We start from the raw sequence: 19,917 nt of genomic DNA, 5'->3' as shown, positions 1-19,917 counted from the left end.
TTTTAGACATATTTCTAACCTGTTTTCCTATCTTTACTAGTTCCAACAGACTGACCATTCTTACAGCTTCGATTTTCTTTTATCCTGTTTAAAATATTAGATGTCTACCTCACTATATTTTTGTGGCATCCCTCCATTTTTCAAAGTTTACTATAGAAAGGAGCTAACAAATTGAGAAATAAATTTATCTTGCTATCCTATTCAGATGCTGAGATTATTACTGAAGTGGTCTGAATACATCTAGATCAGGGGTGCCAAACTGGCAGCCAATGGGCCGGATGCATAATGTGCAGGCCATGACCACCTCAGTTCCACAAATGGGAAAAACATCATGAAACGTTGCATGACAGCAACGTGACATGGCAAGTTTGACACTGATGATCTAGATAATTCAAATACTGTAGGTCTCTTGTAATAGCTACACGAAATAGCTTATTACATTGTGACATATTTGGTGCAGAAGCTGTTGAATCGGACACATGTTTAGAATTGATCATACACAGTAGATATCTATCTATCTATACTGTGGAATAGATGTGATGGAAAGAAATAGGTTGTCAAGAAGGCTTGTGCAGATAAATAAGTTATATTCCAGAAGCTAAGGTTGCTTTACACAAACAAAAAGGCTCTTTGTGAGAATACCCAGAAGGAATAACATAGAATTTCACTGTAGACATATTCAGAAGCAAAAGCCTAACTAAATTAAGATTCAAACCTATCCAGTGTCTAATGACTGTTTTACTGTTCATGTAATGCCAGTTGAGACTTTGATCAGCATGCTAAACTTTTGCATATGATGGAAGGCAAGAGTTAATTCTCTAAATTCCACCTATTGGTCACTGTGCAAGTATTCTACGTTGGAACTGGATGAATCATGGAATTTATTTAATTGATGCATAAAATATGTACATTGGTATGAGTCTCATATATGTGGCATCAGATACCTATAATATATGTGGCATCAGATACCTATAATTCTCAAGCCAAGCCCACGCTGTGCTAGATATTACTTGCAAATGTCAGAATCTGAATTATGAGTCTTTTGGATACAATTTTATTATGAAAACATCCCAGTTATTAAAATGAAGATTTGCACTTTATTGCAATTCTATACAGTAAGCTATGGATTTGTTTTACTCCCATTACTTATAAAAAGGCAATTTGAGTATAATTTGCAACCATTGCTTGCTCTCCCACTAAGCATTATGGCAGACATATTAATGCCTGATTGTTCATTCCCTGTTACTCAACTTTCACTGTATCTCCCAAATTTGTACGTCAGGAATTTGAGAAAAAATGCCATAGCTGGGAGTCAGTGACCATTGCCTTACAGAGGAACCATAAAATAAGGGACCCATCTTAGGAACGTAGTATTGATAATTTCAGTGCAATAATTCAAAGACTGTAAGACACATGAGAAATAAGAGCCCTACTACCACATGATTATCTTTTCTAAAGTATTTCTTTTCTCTGATAAAGAGAAAATAAGTAGGTGAAAGCAACTGTTGCAGTCCTTAACAGATTTCCTTTCTGTTAATGATGCAAGATTCCTTAAAGACTGCCTCTCAACAGTCAATAGATCTAGAGAATATGCTACATGTTTTATATCATAAGGGTCATGCTAGAAGTCGTCTGAAAAGCTTAGGAGTTCACTATGAAGATCAAAGATGATTTGGACTCCAGATTGAAGGAGACATGGCAAATGTTCACAGCTCGAATCTTTCAGTATTAAAAAAGTAGCATATGTGGGTTATTCATATTATGATGGTTTTCTATTAGTCTTTTATTTCCTGATGTTGGAATATTTTTCACTGAGGCTGAGGATTGTGGAGGAAAAATAGTCCCTTCTCTATGTAGTAGCATAATGTAATTGGCAACATCTACTTTTCGCAGTTCTCTTTGAGTTATTATCAGATACACCCTGCTTCTGAGATACAAACCCTGTACTCTTCCGTGGAGACTGTTTTGGATTGCAGCACCATGACTTTTCTTGCTTTTTCTTTTAGAAAGTCAAGTTTAAATAGCAATAAGGACTTGGTTATGACAAAGCCAAGATCAAATCTCTATTGGCTTTTCACTATAGGGTTCCATATTGGCTGTAGCAACACTGTGTGCGGTAAAAAGATTACTCACTTGAGTCTTTCTGATGAATTCAGTTAATTGCATTAGAGAGCCCACAAATGCACACAAAAATAAAGAATAAAATATTCTAAATCCCAAATAGGCATCTTTGGAATCCATAGTGCAAAGTAGTTTTGCTGAGTTAGTTTCTTCTAGTGTATTTATAGATTATTGTCTTCAAGTCTTTCCTAAGATAGTTGACCTACAAAACAAAAACATGAATGCAGTAAGAAGAGGGGGAACAAATAGGGCATAAAGTTATTTATAATTAATTTGGCCTCACTCATCTAAGTGCCAGATTTATAAAGGAAAACAGCAGTTCAAGGCAGGAATAGCAACAATTAGTGTACATTCTCATCACAATGGGAAGCTACATTACAAAGTCATGAGACCAAAGACAGTTAGTTGAGAATAACTATGCATAAAAACTTATTATTACTATTACTACTACTATTATTATTATTATTATTATTATTATTATTATTATTATTATTATTATTATTATTATTATTATTCACAAAAATGACAGTATACACAGCAAATGAGATAACCATGCTGGGTTTCGTATCGCAAATCACTAGTCGAACACTTCCCAAGCGTTTAGGACTGTATGATGTATCGGCGGATTATACGAGCAGATCCCAGTAAGGTGGCCTTCTGCAGCTGACCAATGGTGATCTTGTCAGCACCAATTGTTTTTAAGTGCTTGCCTAGGTCTTTAGGCACAGCACCCGGTGTGCCGAGTACCACTAGAACCACCTGCCCTGGTTTATGCTAGAGTCTCTGCAGTTCGATTCTCAAGTCCTGATATCTGGTGACTTTTTCAAGTTGTTTCTCGTCAAGAAACAACTTGAAAAAGTCACCAGATAAGAAGAAAAAACAACAACTAATAATAATAATAATAATAATAATAATAATAATAATAATAATAATAATAATAATAATCATCATCATCATCAATAATCATCATCAAATGTGTCATCTTTGTAAGCTGCCTGGAGTCAATGAGAATGAGTTGGGTGACCATATTTTTTTAAAAAAAAATAAATAAAAAATAGCTTGAAGACAATAAGGCAAGTTCAAGAGACACATTTTTGCTAAACAGATAGTAAAGGTTTTTCCTGGAATACCTATTGGGTTCATGAAGGTCCAGAACTTTGCAGCATGCCCAGTTCCCTTGCTCCATTAAATAAATGTCTCCAAGAAGAAAATAAAACTCAGCAGCAGTGGGGCTCTAGGGCTTTGAAAAGTCAAATGCTGCTTTTTCATTAACATCCCTCCCCCGCCACAATATCCAAACAGCTTCTATTTTGACCTTGTTCAAAAAAGCCTTGAAAACCAGGCCCTTTCCTCAAGCTCTGAGATAGGGAATGTGATGGGCCCCTTCTGAACCTAGGTGGATTATAATTTTATTGCTTGTGCTGAATGCCTATTGTTCTTCTGTATTATTTTAACTGTTTTTTAATATAATGTGACACCCAGAATAATTAGGAATTTAGATGGCCTTACAAAAGCAATAAAGAAATAAGTAAAATAGCCATTGCTTTGCAAACTTTCTGCTCTTACCTCTCAAGTACCTTCAACAGATATTGTGCTCAAACTAAATTATTTTATTTTATTCATATTTGCCCATCTTGTTTATCAGATTGTGCATTATATTTATAACATGCTTTCCCTCTAGAACTTCAAAGAGGCATATATAACACTGCTTCTGCCATTTTTCTCACAATCCCAAATCCTTGTGATATGGATTGCACTGACAGTGTGTCATCTACTGAGCTTCCATGGTTAAAGGTGGACTGAACTGGCGTTTCCCTAGTCCTATTTCAACACCAATAAAGAAAAATATTTGTAGCTCAGGGTTGAAATGAGGGTCCTTAGTGCTCTCTGAGCCTGGTTGCTTTCTTGCAGACATTTTATTACCCAGACTAGATAATATCATCAGTGTTAATAAGGATTGGGATTTGCTCTAGCCACTAGTGACTTGAATGTAAATTGAGAGCAAACCCCACTTCTTGCTGGCATCCTTACTAATGATGCCACCTAGTTTGGATAATGAAATGTCTGCAAGAAAACAACCAAGCTCAGGAAGCACCAGATTTGTTTGGATGTTGTGCAACACTAGTAAGGTTTTCAGCATCATCTATGGGCTTCGATTTATATGTCCAAAGAGACTCTTAACATACTGTGTAGATATGTTTAGGTACGTGTTATGGACAAAGATAGCAATAAAAATACCAGCAGTGAACAAAGATTGTAATAAATCATACAATCATTACATTTGTTTATCCCCAAAGATTTTTTAAATTCCTATGGTAGCCTTTTATTTCTAGCCAAGTTTGTCATTATTTATGAGTGAGAGAGAACATAATCTTTTCAGCAGACTATCCATCTTTTCTACACCAATAAGAAATTTCAACTAGGATTAAAAGTGTAACTACCTTAGGTTTTTCCATCTCTCTTTTTCTGTTTGGTTTTCTGGACTTTCACTTTCATAGGAAGCCAAATACAAACCTAAAAAAAATGAGATTGGGAGAGAAAGAGGACAAATCCATTACTGAATTACTGTTAACAGCTAAAAGGTTAACAGTCTCACAAAACAGGATGCTTGTTAAAAGTAAGGAAACAATCTGCACAGGCAGGCCAACTTCCTTGTTCACAAGTTCTTCTGAATTCTGTTAACGTATTCTGTTCTGAAGATATTGTTAATGTAGCTTTTCAATAAAACAGAATTAATTTATCTGGTCATATTTTCTCTCTGGTCTGCCTGGTAAGGCTGACTCAATCTTGCAAATTTGAAAGTAAAATTTTCCAAGAGTCAGTCCGAGAACTTAGGAAGGGTCCTTGTTGAGTGTCTTATTCCACCCATTGTACAGCTGAGGTCTATGCAGTCTGTTATCTGGCTGTTCCCAAGGCAGCATCTCTTTGTCTCTGTCTCCCAAGGTCTTTTCCACATACTCTTACAACAATTAAGGCCTTGTTACATACATATATATTTTTTATTAATGAGATTTTCAACAGGATTTAAAAAGTACCAATTTTAAGTACCAATTTTATAGGAATAAAAAAAAAACAAATGGGCAAAGAAGAAATAAAAAGAGAGAAATAAGAAAAGGTTTTAAAGAAGTGGCTTCCAATCTTAACAGTGATTATAAATCCATTGAGATTTTACCCTTTCTCTCTAAGGCTGCATTGTAATTTCCTTCTTTCCATACTCTACCCTTTGTAATAATCAAATCCATTAACAGCTCAGTTACTATGCAGAAACAACTGCATTGGTGTCTTCCCTTATATTAAAACAGAACCAGTAAACTTATTGTTTCACAACCTTTCACATCTTGGATCCTGTATTTGAACTCCTTTTTCAAGCTGCCATGATGATACAGTGAGGTAGCATATGGGAGCCAAGCAAGTCAGATATCTCAACCCTTCCTAGTGCATAAAAGGTAACAAAATACTTATGCTGTTGCAGTGATGTTTCCTGATAGAATACTGAAAATTCCTCATTTACCAGAAAAGCCAGCATTAGCTCAGGAATATATAATAAAAAACCCCAAAGTAAACTGACAGCAGAAACAGATCTAATGGTCCCTTTGAGTTTTTTCCTATTATTTTATTTTTTTAAATTTTTGCCAGAGGATGGGCATGTGTTTATCCCATGCATATTGGGGGGGGGGGGTTAATTTACATGCCCATCTGGAATCTGCATAGGATCATATTGCACAAGGTTGTAGTACATAGGTATTTGTAATTATAGCTTAAAATTAATGGGCGTTTGGAGCATCCACACACCTTAAAAGTGATAATAATTAGCTTCATACATCTAATAAAAATGAAGCTGTGTCTGGATCCACTACATAATTACATTTATGAGCCATATTCAAGCACCAAAGATTACATGATGAGGGCATAAGAAAGATGCCTTTACAGGTTCCACCTCTACTGTGCACCTGCTTTCCTCCATATGATGGAAGGCCAATATAAAGCTTGTTGTACTTTGGTCTTTATACTGGAGGTAGCATTTAAAGCATGAGAGAGCCATTCCAGGGGCCATCTGATACTCAGATGACAAGGATTTCATTAAGAAACTGGGACCTACTAGGGTGTCCCCATTTTTGCCTAATGCAGTTCTATTCACATGAAGATTTATAAGCCTCCTAGAAATGAATCTTTCCTCCTCCTGTTCTATGCAGGTCACAATAATGAGGGAAACAACATGGAAGTGTGAAGCCCATAGATGCCATGTAAGCTTTTCTGCCCATTCACGCCAGGGTTCTACTTCATCAGACCCAAAACTCAATGCCTAAGAGGAGTGACCCATCCGCTGAAGTGCCCTTTGTCGTTCCAGAATGCAACAACTTTCAGAACCATCTGAATCTTTCTCTTTTATGGGACTGTTTCATTTGTTCGTTTAACGTTCTGACGGTTTCTTATGGGTCTTGAAAATGATTTTTTCCTTGCTGTATTCTAAACTTATCTATAACCAATAATGTCCCAAATGTTTCATACAATTTTTGTGAATGAGTTTTAAAGACTTTTGTTTAAAAGTACAAAGGTCAGAAACATACCAAAAGTCTATAAAGCCTGTAGGCAGAGTTAATTCATCCAGCCTCATCTCTGACATGGGGATAATTAGATATGACTGAATTAATTTATTATGAAAGGACACAGGGTAACATGAACTACCAAGAGGATAGGAAATAAAATCAGACAAAAGCTCCGTAACAAATGGGCATGATTAACTGCATCCAAAACAACTTTTTTTTTTTTCAAGCATAGCACAAAAGGTAAATCTTCCTTTGCTGGGAGTTGGCCTCTACTTTCTGTGCCTGAAACCATCACAAACATGATTTGCAAAAGAATAGATTTGTTTGGATGTTGTGCAACACTAGCACAGTAAGGCCCTCAGGTCTATTGCTCTGTGGAATGATTGACTATAAAAAGATGTCCTCCATCTTAATTGCTACCAATTGTGGATTTGTACAAGAGCACCTTCTGAAAAACGTATTTTCAGTCAATCATATAATGTCAGTAGCAAATAACCTATTCATTCATGAAATCAGGGTGTTCTTACCATCTTCGGTAAAGATAGGGGCAGTATGTAAATAGTGGATTATGTTATCATCACGTTCGAATGGACATTCAACTTGTTTCCATGTTATGAATTCTCCTACTTGTCTAGCCAGTTCCAAGAATTTCTGTATCAATTTTAAAAAGAAATGTTTAGATCAAAGAAAATAATTTTTCAGTAAAATTAGGACTGCAGCTCCAGAATACTCCAATATTAATCTGATAACATGTCTGAAAAAAAAAGAGAGTAGGTTATCCCCATGAAGATTTTCTATATTTCTGTAATGTGGAATGAAATACATTCATTTGCAGTTCTGATAAAATACTCTGATCTTCTTTACATAAATTTGCTGTGGGACTATTTTGGCAGCCTTCTAAAATTAGGCATGTCACTAATTAAGATTAAGTACTTATACAATATATGAATATAGCTAAGTATTGACATAATTATAATAATACATCATTAATTCCAAATCAGAATTCTTCTTTAACTTCTTTACTATTACCTCTCACTTGACAGTAATGGCTAAATTCTTAATAAAGACTAAGTAAATATACAATAAAATATCAGAGTTATAAACATATTGAAAAAAGACATAGACAGTAACAATAACTGAAATTCACCACAAATAATCTTATTTGAATAATCATTTATCATGCATATTAGACAGATTAATTATTCTTAAATAGTCATTGGTGTTAATACCTAATCATAAAGCAAAGAATAATATATTCATCTGACATTTTAACCTGATTAGACTTATTATTTTAACACAATCCTTGGAATTTATAGTAGTTTTGGTAGTGAATACTAATGCAAAACTTTATTCCAAGGGTGCTTCATTCAGGTTGAACTTGTAAAATATTATTTAAAAATTAAATACTGATATTGCATATGTATAATATATGCAGGAACATAAACTGTCAATTGTGTGTATTATTCTCAAGTGGCCTTTGCAAACAAAATTGTCCCTTAAGACTTGGGTCTCTGCCCCTGGGTTGTTTTTTTGGGTGGGTGGGTGGGTGGGAGATGTTTCCCAGTTCTGCAAATTGCCACAGCAGCTAATTTCCAACCCAGCTGCTCTGCAGGGCAGCTACTGCTGCTTCCCAAGTCATGATCCTCCCCAAAATACCTCATTTTCTTAAGCAATAAGATGGAAAAAACAATTTGCTGTGATTCTCCTTCCCTGAAAATATTCTACTGGAAGAAAGCAGGCCCTGTCTGATACCCAGAGCAGGAAAGGGTAATATCAGCAAAATAGTTGCGGAGAAGAATGGAGTCAAAGAACCCCATAAGGAGTAAAATATATTTTTGTAGGCAATGTAAATATCCATATTTCTGCCTCTGACTACATCCTCTGACTATCACCTGAACAGGTCCCCTTAATTTTTGGGGGATGTTTTTTAAAGGAGGGACAAGGGGCTGAGAAAATTCTGTTGTGTAGCTAACTCTCAGGGTGCAGGCTTTGTACATATGCAATGCATTTGTGCTTTGACAAAAAAAGATTTTTGAAATAAGATTACAAAGCTCTCTTTTTACACAGCAACTGCCTTTGTTTCTTTACCATGAAACAAAAGCACCATAGCTCAGAAAACATTTGCCGCAATAAATAATACTTGCTGTGCTTACTTCAAAGTTGACATGCCCATTTGGAAGGCGGTTTGCACATCCCTCATTCAAAAAATAAATATCTTTGATCAGTAGGCTGAAGAAGGGGATCACAATCTGTGAAGAGAATGGCATAACAATTGTCTCCGCCATTCTATTATTGACGCACAAAGCAACTCACACAAAACAAAGAGATTAACTTTTCAATTCTAATGAACAAACAGTAATGTGAGCTAGGCCTAGTGATTCCATGAAATATCTGCAGGGCTGAATTAAACTTCCCTGCGCACACAAAGGCAGAGGACACAAACATAGGTTCAATAATTCCACAAAGACTAAATACATTGCAGGTGTTTGATTGATTAGGTATTATTGTTTAATAGGATAATATTTAGGCAAATAGGCAAATAGGATATTTTATGCAAAGGAATGTGAATTTAACAATCAACTATCTACAGAGAGATCTACAAAGCCAAGTAAACATTTACAATTAATCCCCTTTAGCAAACATATGGAATAGATATTTGTGACAAAAGCCTGTGATACACGCAGCAGAAATTCCAATCATATGAATAAAATATGTTCACTTATGTTGCAACACTGGCACCCATGGATAAAATACTTTTTATACAGAGATTGATTTTGTCATGAATCAACACCAATGAAATCAAGTAAAACAACATAGGTTTACTTTAGCTATATTATCCTTTACATGTATTGTTTCATTCTGAATTTGGAACTCTTCTAACTATAACTAACTACATAATTTAGAGTGCATAAGCTCATATAGAAACCAGTGCAAAGGAACACAAAGATGAAGTCCAACACCCAATGCATTTTGAATACTAGACAATTCATTATAGAAAAAGCCATTTTCCCAGATTATCCTGAAAAGGTACAATTGACCTTCCTTCCTTCCTTCCTATCCATCCATCTTAGATTCATGTCCATTTATTTTTGCAACGTAAGACAGTGTATATAATATTCCCTCCTATTTTCCCAACAATAGCCCTATGAGGCGGGTTAGTTCAAGAGACAGTAAGCATCTGAAAGTCACCATCTGGTTTCTGTGCCTTTAGAGCTCACAGTCCCTTGGTTTCGAATGTAGTGCCTTAGAAAATACAATTTCATGTACTGTATATGTGGTTATGTGTCTGTACAACACACACACACACACACAGAGTAGCAGCCTTTATCAGCTTAATCTGATGAAGTATGCTGAAGATAAGGAAAGAAAAAGGAGAGAGAGAGAGAGAGAGAGAGGAGATCTTAGATTTGCTTAATATGAAATTCTGAGTTTTCCTATCTATGCCAGGGAAGAGGGAGAAATCATTCATATTGTCCTGCAATGAAATCAGCTATGCTTGAAACTGAGAAACTGAAGGTATGATATTCTTCTTCCAAGTTTGCTTTATTAGCAATTTCAGTGACTGGTGATAAAAACTGGAATGCTGTCAATCAAATCTCCAGGGCGCATAGATATCAATAAACAAGTGACTCATTTGGATACATCTTTAAGTTATTTGTGATTCTTTCTCTACTCTGTATCTGAAAGAGAAAACAAGCAATTTGCCTTCTTTGGGATGAACATAATAAATAGATTGCACAGTTTCTCTTCCCATTATGCTCTGCTAGTAAAGGTTCTGCCTTAAAACACTGTAAAAGAGAAAATGGAATACATTATCACCAACTGCAGAGCAATAACAGGACACCAGTATCCGTTCTATAGATGTACACTTGCTAATTACTGCATGGGTAACAATTACCTGCAACAAAGTCCTATATAAAACTTAAATAGCAGCCACTGAAAAAGCTATAAGAGAATTCCACTGACAATCTTTTGGACTCTTTTACAGATTATGCTGTGTGTGTAGCCTCTGTGCTTAGCAGCCAATGCAAATATTATCCTGAAGCAAAGTTCATGGAGCATCTAATGGAAATTTCACATCACAGAAGGCTGACTCAGCTCCCTAAAATATTGGGAGATTAAACAAATTTCAAAGTTGACCCTGATGGGGCAAAATTGTGGTGGAAATGCATAATGAAATATTGTGGAAGTTGGTCTTCCGGTTTTTCTGTCTTAACATCAGAGAAACAGATGTGAAACTTTGCTGGTGCTCCATTTCTATCCATCTGTGTTAAAGAGGTTTTTAGAGAGTAGGAAGAAAGTATGTAGGAAGCACAAAAGGCTAAACCCTATAATGATTGTATTATAAACTGATGTTGGATCCTTTATTTACCAATAGTTACATTAATGTATATCCATCAGCTCCCAATAAGATGTTGAATAACTCTGCATGGACTCAGTAAGTTTCTGAACTCAGTTCAGATTGTTGATCTTAATCTTCAGAGCTACAAGATTCAAGACCAAAACATCTACTGGATTGCTGTTTCCTGCATGAGCCCATCCATCCATCGTGACCTTTTTGTGACTCTAAAATCATGTGAAATAAGATATTTTTTTCCAGCAGCAGGAAAGAATAGATTCCTTGTTTTATAAAACTCTGAGAAAGAAAAGAGGCATAATGTTCATAACCCACCATTCCCTTCTCATTGGATCTTATTTTGGTGGTTTCTTTTATTTTCCCTTTTTCTTTTTTTGTCTGTTGATTGACTGATGACTTCAGAGGACTGAAATAATGCTCAGAGATTATATTTTCACTGACTGAAAATATAAATCTATCTGATTTTTCTCAAACATCAAATTACACTTTCAATGAAGTCTCTTGTATCTGTGTGCCCAGGGTAACAGGATCATTCCACACAGCAGCTCTAGCGTACCATTTTGCAGGGAAACCCTTAGTTTCCCTGCAAAATATTGCTATTTCTCTGTTTTCAATATGCTAATTCAACCATTTTTAATTGACAGCAGTTTGGATTTTATTTCTGTCACACCGAGTTCATCTGTATCCATGCTGCCCTTTATTGCTTCTTTTCTTCATACGCTGATTCGATAAATTCCTACTGCTTTTAAACTACTTCATATCAAATGTATGTTGATATAAATGGCAGAAGTAACAAAATTAAATAATTTCAGATAAAACTGTAAAGGGTATGGATGCCAACCTCCAAAAAGCATTGATGGCCAAGATTCTATGACATCATTTTGGCTTTCCTGTTTAGCTTCCTTTATTCTCAATGCCCCAAATTAAATTCATCAGGCAATTGCTTCTTGATAATGCTCCTTTAGAATGCAATGGATGTGAATGGCACATGCTCGAATGTGTTGACAATTTGCAAGGCAAATAAGATTGCCAATTAAAGTGTTAAGATATTCGTCTCTTTCATTTGCCTAAAATAATTCACTTCATGATATTATATATGCCTCCATTCAAAGCAGATTGTCTCTTACAGCCTCTTTATCTTTGTCCATACAGATTTTGCTTCCGGCAGTTCACAACACAAAGCTTCTAAGCTGACAATTTTTAACAGTTTTTTTTTTTAATTAGTCACTGCCTAACTTAAGAAATGCAGAAAAATATTATGTTTTCTTTGTTCAAGTGATAAACAAACAAACCAACAAATCTAAGCACCATATTTTATACATATCTCTTAAAAGGCAAGAATGGAATTTGGTTATAGGATCAGCAATGAATAATATCTTAAATAAGTAATCATAAGATTTTATTACATTTTCCCCAGCATGAATAAAGATATTGTCTACTGCATCCTTCTAAGAGGTAAATAACATTTTAGAAAGGGGTAAAACATCTGCTTCCAGATGTTATTAGATTCCCAATTTCATCTTCCCTATGCAGCATGTTAAATGATGAGGGATGTTGGAAGCTATACATCTGGTTCACGTATAGTAATCATGTAATTTAATTCATTTTTACTTTGAGATGTGAGCCTACCTATTGTGGTTTAATGGCATCTACTCAGAAAATCTTTTTAAATAAATCCTCACATAAAGTTACACATGAACACAGTTTTCTTGGCAAGGTATTATTTATTTTTATCTCATTCTTATTATTTTTATAAATAATTCAAGGTGGCAAACATACCTAATACTCCTCCTTTCTCCTATTTTTCTTACAACAACAACCCTGTGAGGTGAGTTAAGAGAGAGTAAGTGGCCCAAAGTCATCCAGCTGGCTTTCATGGTTAAGGCACAGTCTCCTGGTTATAGACTGGTGCTGTAACCACTAGCCCAAACTGGCATGTTTAGGATATTCATAAAGAAATAGCAGTGCTGTTTATAGTTACGTGACAATCTTGTAATTCTGCATGTATGACATCCCCACAGCTTTTCTTTATGGAAGGAGAAATACTGTTTTACACATTCAATGTCTCTAAAAAAAACATAGCCAGTTTGGTGTATTGTTAAGGTGCCAGGCCAGAAACTGGGAGATTGTGAATTCAAATCCTACATTAAGCACAAAGCTAGCCGGGTGACTTTGGGCCAGTCATTCACCGTCAGCCCTAGGAAGCAGGCAATGGCAAAGCACTCCTGAAATTTTGCCAAGAGAACTGCAGAAATTTATCCAGGTGGCTACCAGGGCTCAACATTGACTTGAAAGCACACTCGTGTGCGTGTATGTGTGTGTGTGTGCGTGCGTGCGTACGCGCACACACACACACACACACACACACAATTTATTTCAGCTTCCTTTAGCTTCCTTTAATAGTCCCTAAACTATCCCAAGTATAACATTGTTCATGTGAAACTGCCTATTCTCAGTAAAGATCAATCTAGACAGCCTGCATTAGTATCTTTTGGAAACCTTTCAATCACCGCTATCTATATTTTATGTTTTCTGACAGCGAAATACACTAAAACACACTTTCCCAAAGGTCTTTTTCCAAAAAGCAATTGGATTTTCTTGGCTTTTTCCTTTGAAAACATTTCACTTCTCATCCAAGAAGCTTTTTCAGTTCAAATAAGAAGTGAAACGTCTTCAAAGGGAAGAAAAACCAACCCAAGAAAGTCCAGTTACCTTTTGGAAAAAAGCACCTTTAGGACGACCATGACCTGGATAATTGCGAATCTCCATAGGCATTTAACCAACATTTGTTTTCTCAGTTATATGAATATACAGCAGAGTAACGGAGATGTGCTAACATGAAGAATATACAGCGCATTGCAAATAATCTTTTAAATAAAGAATATTTGTAGCTCAGGGTTGAAATGAGGGGTGCCTCTGGAATAATTAGAATAATATACAGGAAAGACCAATGATGTGTCATTAGCAAGCAGAGATAATGAACTAAAGCAGAGTGCTGACTGACTTCCAGTTAGAAGGCAAAGGTAGGAAGGATCCTAGTGTGTATGAGCACTCACATTGCACCAGCCTTTTTGCCATTGTTCTTTTCATCACTTTTCTAATAGAATTCTAAATAATAAGTGCAAAAATCCCCTTGGTAGCAGTAGGGGACAGAATGGCACAATTGGGAGGCAGACCAGGTAGACATGACCTTGATGTCAATTTTATCATGGTTCTGTATGCAATGTGCAAAAAGGGCTTATGAAACCACTGAAGACTTAGAAAAGAAAGGATTTCATGAGTGTGTGGTACTATAATTCCCACTCTTGATAAAATCCCACTTCAGGTAGCTCTGGACCCGTGTTTGTGAACCTATGGCACGCAAGAGCTCACCCAGAAGAGAACCACTGTGCATGCGCGCCTGCTGCCGCCACCCAATAGCTGATTGTCAGGTACTTGGTGCGCATGCATGGGGGGGATGCATGGGAGACACGTGCGCATGCACAAATGGATGGCGCAAGGGGTGATAGCGTTCACATGCGCAGATGCACAGCAAGGGATCGTGCGCGCATGCGCAGATGCGCGGCGCGTGGAGGGGGAATCTCACACGCATGTGCAGAGATGCATGGTGCATGGCGGGAGAATCGTGTGCATGTGCAGGCAAGGGGATTGCGTGCGCATGCACAGATGTGCAGCACGCTGCAGGGGGATCACGTGTGCATGTGCGGGCGGGCAGCACGCATTGCTTTCTGGGTGCTGGCACGCAAACGTGCGCGCACAAGCAATTATTGGCACGGGAGCTGAAAAAGGTTTGCCACCACTGCTCTAGACTTACAATAGTTTGTTTAGTGACCATTCAAAGTTACAACGGCACTAAAAAGAAGGTGACTTATGACCATTTTTCACACTCATTGCAGCATCTCCATGGTCACATGATCAACATTCAGATGCTTGGCAACTGGTTCATATGTATGACGGCTGCAGTGTCCTAGGGTCATATGATCAGCTTTTGCGACCTTCTGACAAGCAAAGTCAATGGGAAATCCAGATTCACTTAGCAACCACGTTACTAACTTAACAAATGCAGTGGTTCACTTTAACAGCTGTGGCAAGAAAAGTCATAAAATGGGGCCAACTCACTTAACAAAATCACTTAGCAACATAACTCACTTAGCAACATAAATTTTGGGCTCAATTGTGGTCGTAACTCGAGGGTTGCCTATATTAAGTGGCAGTTAGAATGCACGGCTAAAATTGAATGCATCCAAATAGAAGCCCATGTTTTATCACAAGCAGCCTCCCTCACTTCGCAGGGTGAGGATGAATTCTTGGAGGTGGCATGTAAAATGTTTATAATTATAATAAGAATGGTACCTTTTCCCTGTTGCTGTGTGCTGTTAAGGACCGATGAGCAGCTCCCCTTAAGGCAGTCCTGTAATTGTAAAAATTGCCAGTAGGATCCATCTGGTGCTGAAATAAGAGGGAGTGGTGAGATGTGAAGAGAGAAGGGCCATGTGTAAGTTCTCAAGTCAGATAAAAGCTGGTATTATCTTACCATCACAGAGTTTAAAGCTTGATAAATAGTAGTGACACAGGTGAATTGAAAAGATGAGTTGGTTTTTCCCCCTGCAGGTCAGTCACTTTCTGTTATATCCTTTTATTCTCTCTACTTAAGTCTATAATGTTTTTATGGAATAATTCCTAAGGATGCATGCTTCCCAATGCTATTTTGGGTGTGTGTGTGTGTGGCTTGTTCCTACTTTATTTTGTGATTGTATCTGGATTGAAATGAATGTACTCTTCTATAAGAACGTTTCCATTCTGGGATTTCTGGATCAAGAATCTGACATGGTTTGAGAATTCCATTTAATCACGTGACCCTTGATTATGAACATTCAAGTCTCAACAAATGTAAAATTCTCAACATATTACCTCAAGAATAAAAAACTTGGCTGTTTTCACTTTTGACCAGGTCTTCTTTAGCCTAGATACTGGACTCATGTTCATTCCAGCTGGAGGGAAAGAAGATGACCAATAGAGGAGAACATTAAGAAACAGAGTAATTGTTGTTGAATATCCTTCAAGCGATACAGAAGTGACATTGGTACACTTACAGATGATTGCCATCAATGAATTAAAGTTCCCTATGTTAAAGCACTCCCGGGCGACATCAATGAAGAATTCGATGACTTGTGCCCTCTGCTTCTTTTTGGCAGGCTGTAATAAATAAACAAGCAGATGAAAATGGGGAAAAAAAATGATTGAAATGTCATCACTCCCACCAATAGAAAACGTCCTATTTTTACTGCTCAATCCAATGGTTTAACACGTTAGATAATTCCATCTAATCACATTGATTACTGGCATTCACTCCTGGCAGCTCTAGGAATCAGAATTCTCATTAGACAGTGACCAAAGCCTAGTATATCTTTAAAAAAAGGTCTTCGTCACTGATCTGACAAACATACATGCTAAAGACAATTAATTCCAGAAATATTCTCTCTAGCAACTTATCAGCACAATGACAGCTATTATAACTATTTTTCCAGGCTTGAATTAAATAGATAGCAAAGGAATCCTCAATGTCTGTCTTAGTTCTGCAGACCACAAATAAGTTCATTTTTTCTCCACTCTATATGGTGGATGGGGCTCTATTTCACCATTAAAGAGCAAGAGTCTTCTTGGGCTCAATGGATGGATGGCAGCTGTAATCGGGAAGGCTTTTCCGTAGCTATCTGATATCTCAGTTGTTTACTTTTCTAGATCAGGGACTCTTCAGACAGATACTCGTGACCTAGTCTTTGCTTGAGATTTACTGCAACATTTCTATGAAATGCATGCGAGCTGAAAGCTTTTATTCATTTTAAAAAGGACAAACAATTATTTTTAATGAGAGAAGAAAAAAAAAACAATTCTCCAAAGAATTTATTACCAAATGCTTTCAAAATGTCATAATCATGCCATCAGTATAACAGGATCTGACTTACCATGCAAATTTCTGTTGCTACAAGATAGCAGAGTCTATTGAACCATTTCACGTAAGCTTCAAGATTACTAGTCTTCTTCTGTTCACTGAAACAAGGCTGGAAAATTAAAACAAAACAAAAAACAAAAAAAGACAAAACATGACATACGCGAAATCCTCCAGGTTTTCCTTTTTTGAGTTTTGGTTGTTTTAAATTATCGAAGCTATCTAAAAGTGTTGCTCAAGTGACAACAGCATGTATATTTTTGAACATGGGCACATGGGTACAGAAGACTGCCTGACAGACCAGGCACATGGAACTCTGTTCCAAATATAAAAAGATGGGAAGTGTCAGATGTCTTTGATTTCACAGCCTACAGCCCTTTCTGCAAATCAAATCAACGCAAGATGAACAATTCTGTTTTGCCAACAGCAACTGTTCAGAATGCTTCCACCCCCTCCCCGCTCCTACACTCACTGAGATATTAACAGGCAGGATAGTACTATTTGCAAAGAGCAATAAGAATCTGGGAAATGAAATCAGAGGAATGTCCTTTTTTGTGTAACGGCCACATTTCATCTATGCAGAGTTTAACAGAGTTCTCCAACGTTGACAAATGCAATGGCTGACGCTGTCGTCGGAGTTGTCTAACATAAAACAATATTTCTGAGAATGAGAGGGGAAGACATGGCAGCAAATGTCCTGGTTCTTGATTGGAATGTTACTTGCTTTGAAGAATTGTTTCTTTCAGAAGATAATACCTTTGCACCTGATCTCTTTATCGTGCCCTAACCTCTAATATCATCAGTTGCTGTGAAACAAGTCACCCAAGTGGCAAAATTCATCAGCAAATGTCGTTCTTGTGACCTAAACTTTTTAGACAGAGGTTTCTAGGCAACTGCTCAGGACTGGGACCTCCTAGCTCTCTTTCAAATGAATTTCAATCTAGGGACTTAAGGTGCAGTTCAATAACATCTATTCTGTAGACATTCCCATTGAGTCCAGTGGGATTTGTTCCCAAGATGGTATGCACACTCTGCAACATTAAACCACTGAAAAAGATTGCAACCACAGAGAGCATTTTAAAAGCATTTATGAATCTGTAGTTTGAAATATTTGTATAACTTTTAGCAACCACTAGAGGGTATCAGGAAATATTAGAACAAATATCTCTTATTAGCATTATAATTTCTAGCTCAGGCCTTAAGGATACAATAAATCAATGAGGAGGAAGTTTTTATGCAGAGAAAAGGGGATTCCCATAAGTGGAATAAATATAGAAAAAGATGCCATTGGGATTTTTGGTTTTCACAATATTTGCAAATTTCTCCATTGCACAAAACATCCCCTAAGGCTAAAGTTGATTAATGAGAGATGATGGAGTTTTATGTAAAGCAGGAAGTACTTTAAAAATGCAAGCAGCCTGAAGCAAATTCAGTGTGATGGAATATAACTAGAAAAGAAATAACATTGCTGTTGTGGTTCATGGCAAGAGAGGCAAAAGTCATTTAAAGACGGGACTTAAGCATCCGTTTCCATATACAGCAATCTTACTTAGAACGATATTGTCTAGTTAACAAATTATTTTGAGCTCTATTTCCTACTACAGGTAGTCCCCAACTTATAGCCATTCATTTAGTGACCGTTCAAAATTACAATGGGACTAAAAATGTGATTTATGACCATTTTTCACACAACTATTGCAGCATCCCAATGGTCACGTAATCAAAATTCGGATGCTTGGGAACTGGTTCATATGACGGCTGTAGTATCCCAGGCTCCTTTTGCAACTATCTGACAAAGCATAGTCAATGGGGAAGCCAGATTCACTTAACAACCGTGTTACTAATTTAACAACTGCAGTGATTCACTTAACAACTGTGACAAGAAAAGTTGTAAAATGGGGCAAAGCTCACTTAGCAACTGCCTTGTTTAGCAACAGAAATTTTGAGCTCAATTTTGGCTGCAAGTCAAAGATTACCTGTACTTTTTGTTCACTTTCTAGAATGTTTTTTATTCTTTCATATCTGATATGCTATCCCTAATTATTTCTTTACTTTCTTCCCTTTGCCGCAGCCTTTCCTTTTCAATCTAGATAACATTCAGTGCTAAATTACATTGTTAACACATTATCTCTCTTTTCCTTGATTCTTAAAACTTGCTGACTAATCTAATTTAATTTCATTCCAGACATTCTTTTTATAATTTCCACCAACATCTACTTCTCATCTATTTTTATTTCATTTAATAGCGAAGTCCACTTTGTTTTCTATAGATTACACAGGCCTCCAACTAAGCGTATTGTCTTGGCTACTGTTGTTATACAATGGCCAGATTTTGCAAATGCTAAATAAATAAAAGGACATGCGGCAGTATAAGCAAGGAAGACTGTACCAGCGCACAGTGTGACTTGTTTTTTGCACCAACAGTTCAGATTTAGCAACATGCTGCTCACAAGATTCAAAGAAGCAAGCTCCTCTGCCTCCCATGAAAGGACCGAAATTATGTGAAATTGCACAACGGTCTAGAAAAAGTTCATTGATCCTTGACACGCCAACTACATACTAACATTATTTTTAGCAATAATAGCCGTAACCACCAGAGGCTTAGCAGGTTTATTCAATAAACAACAGAAAGAGAAGGAAATTATAGCCAAAGTAAGGTGCAGGAAAGGCAATCCCCCCACACACCTGTTGTTTGGTACATGATCTCTTCCACTGCCACAACCCTATACTTCTGATATGTTTCAGTTATAATTAGAGATGAAAGAGAGGCATTTAAAGGGACATTATAGTTAGGCTGATGCAACTGTAGCAACTGAAGCTACCAGGTGTTGAAACATTACAAATGCTTTATGTTCAGTCCACCAGCCTAAATATAAAACAAATTGTTATCTTTTTTTATTAGCATTTTTTAAAAATGACATGGATTTTGGTTTATAAACAAT

At 36.7% G+C, this 19,917-nt stretch overlaps 1 protein-coding gene across 2 annotated transcripts in view; it reads right to left on the bottom strand.

Annotated features, from left to right (window-relative positions):
• Window positions 1–1,031: 1,031 nt before the first annotated feature.
• Window positions 1,032–19,917, bottom strand: part of RASGEF1C (RasGEF domain family member 1C) — a 91,830-nt gene continuing 72,944 nt past the window's right edge. For both annotated transcript variants that reach the window (XM_026685395.2, XM_087955249.1), the window contains exons 7-14: window positions 16,992–17,087; window positions 16,119–16,221; window positions 15,937–16,016; window positions 15,379–15,474; window positions 8,822–8,917; window positions 7,196–7,319; window positions 4,563–4,635; window positions 1,032–2,323 (exon numbers count right to left, since the gene is read on the bottom strand). In XM_026685395.2, the coding sequence (XP_026541180.1) occupies window positions 2,299–2,323; window positions 4,563–4,635; window positions 7,196–7,319; window positions 8,822–8,917; window positions 15,379–15,474; window positions 15,937–16,016; window positions 16,119–16,221; window positions 16,992–17,087 (693 nt within the window). In that variant the 3' untranslated portion in view covers window positions 1,032–2,298. The remainder of the gene's footprint in view (window positions 2,324–4,562; window positions 4,636–7,195; window positions 7,320–8,821; window positions 8,918–15,378; window positions 15,475–15,936; window positions 16,017–16,118; window positions 16,222–16,991; window positions 17,088–19,917) is intronic.

This window comes from Notechis scutatus, chromosome 2, assembly GCF_049901735.1.
Source record: "Notechis scutatus isolate UNSWTSFEM ecotype Mainland chromosome 2, rNotScu1.2, whole genome shotgun sequence".
NCBI lineage: Eukaryota > Metazoa > Chordata > Lepidosauria > Squamata > Elapidae > Notechis > Notechis scutatus.
Note: the sequence above shows the minus strand (reverse complement) of the source record. Positions and strands in the feature narration are given on the sequence as shown.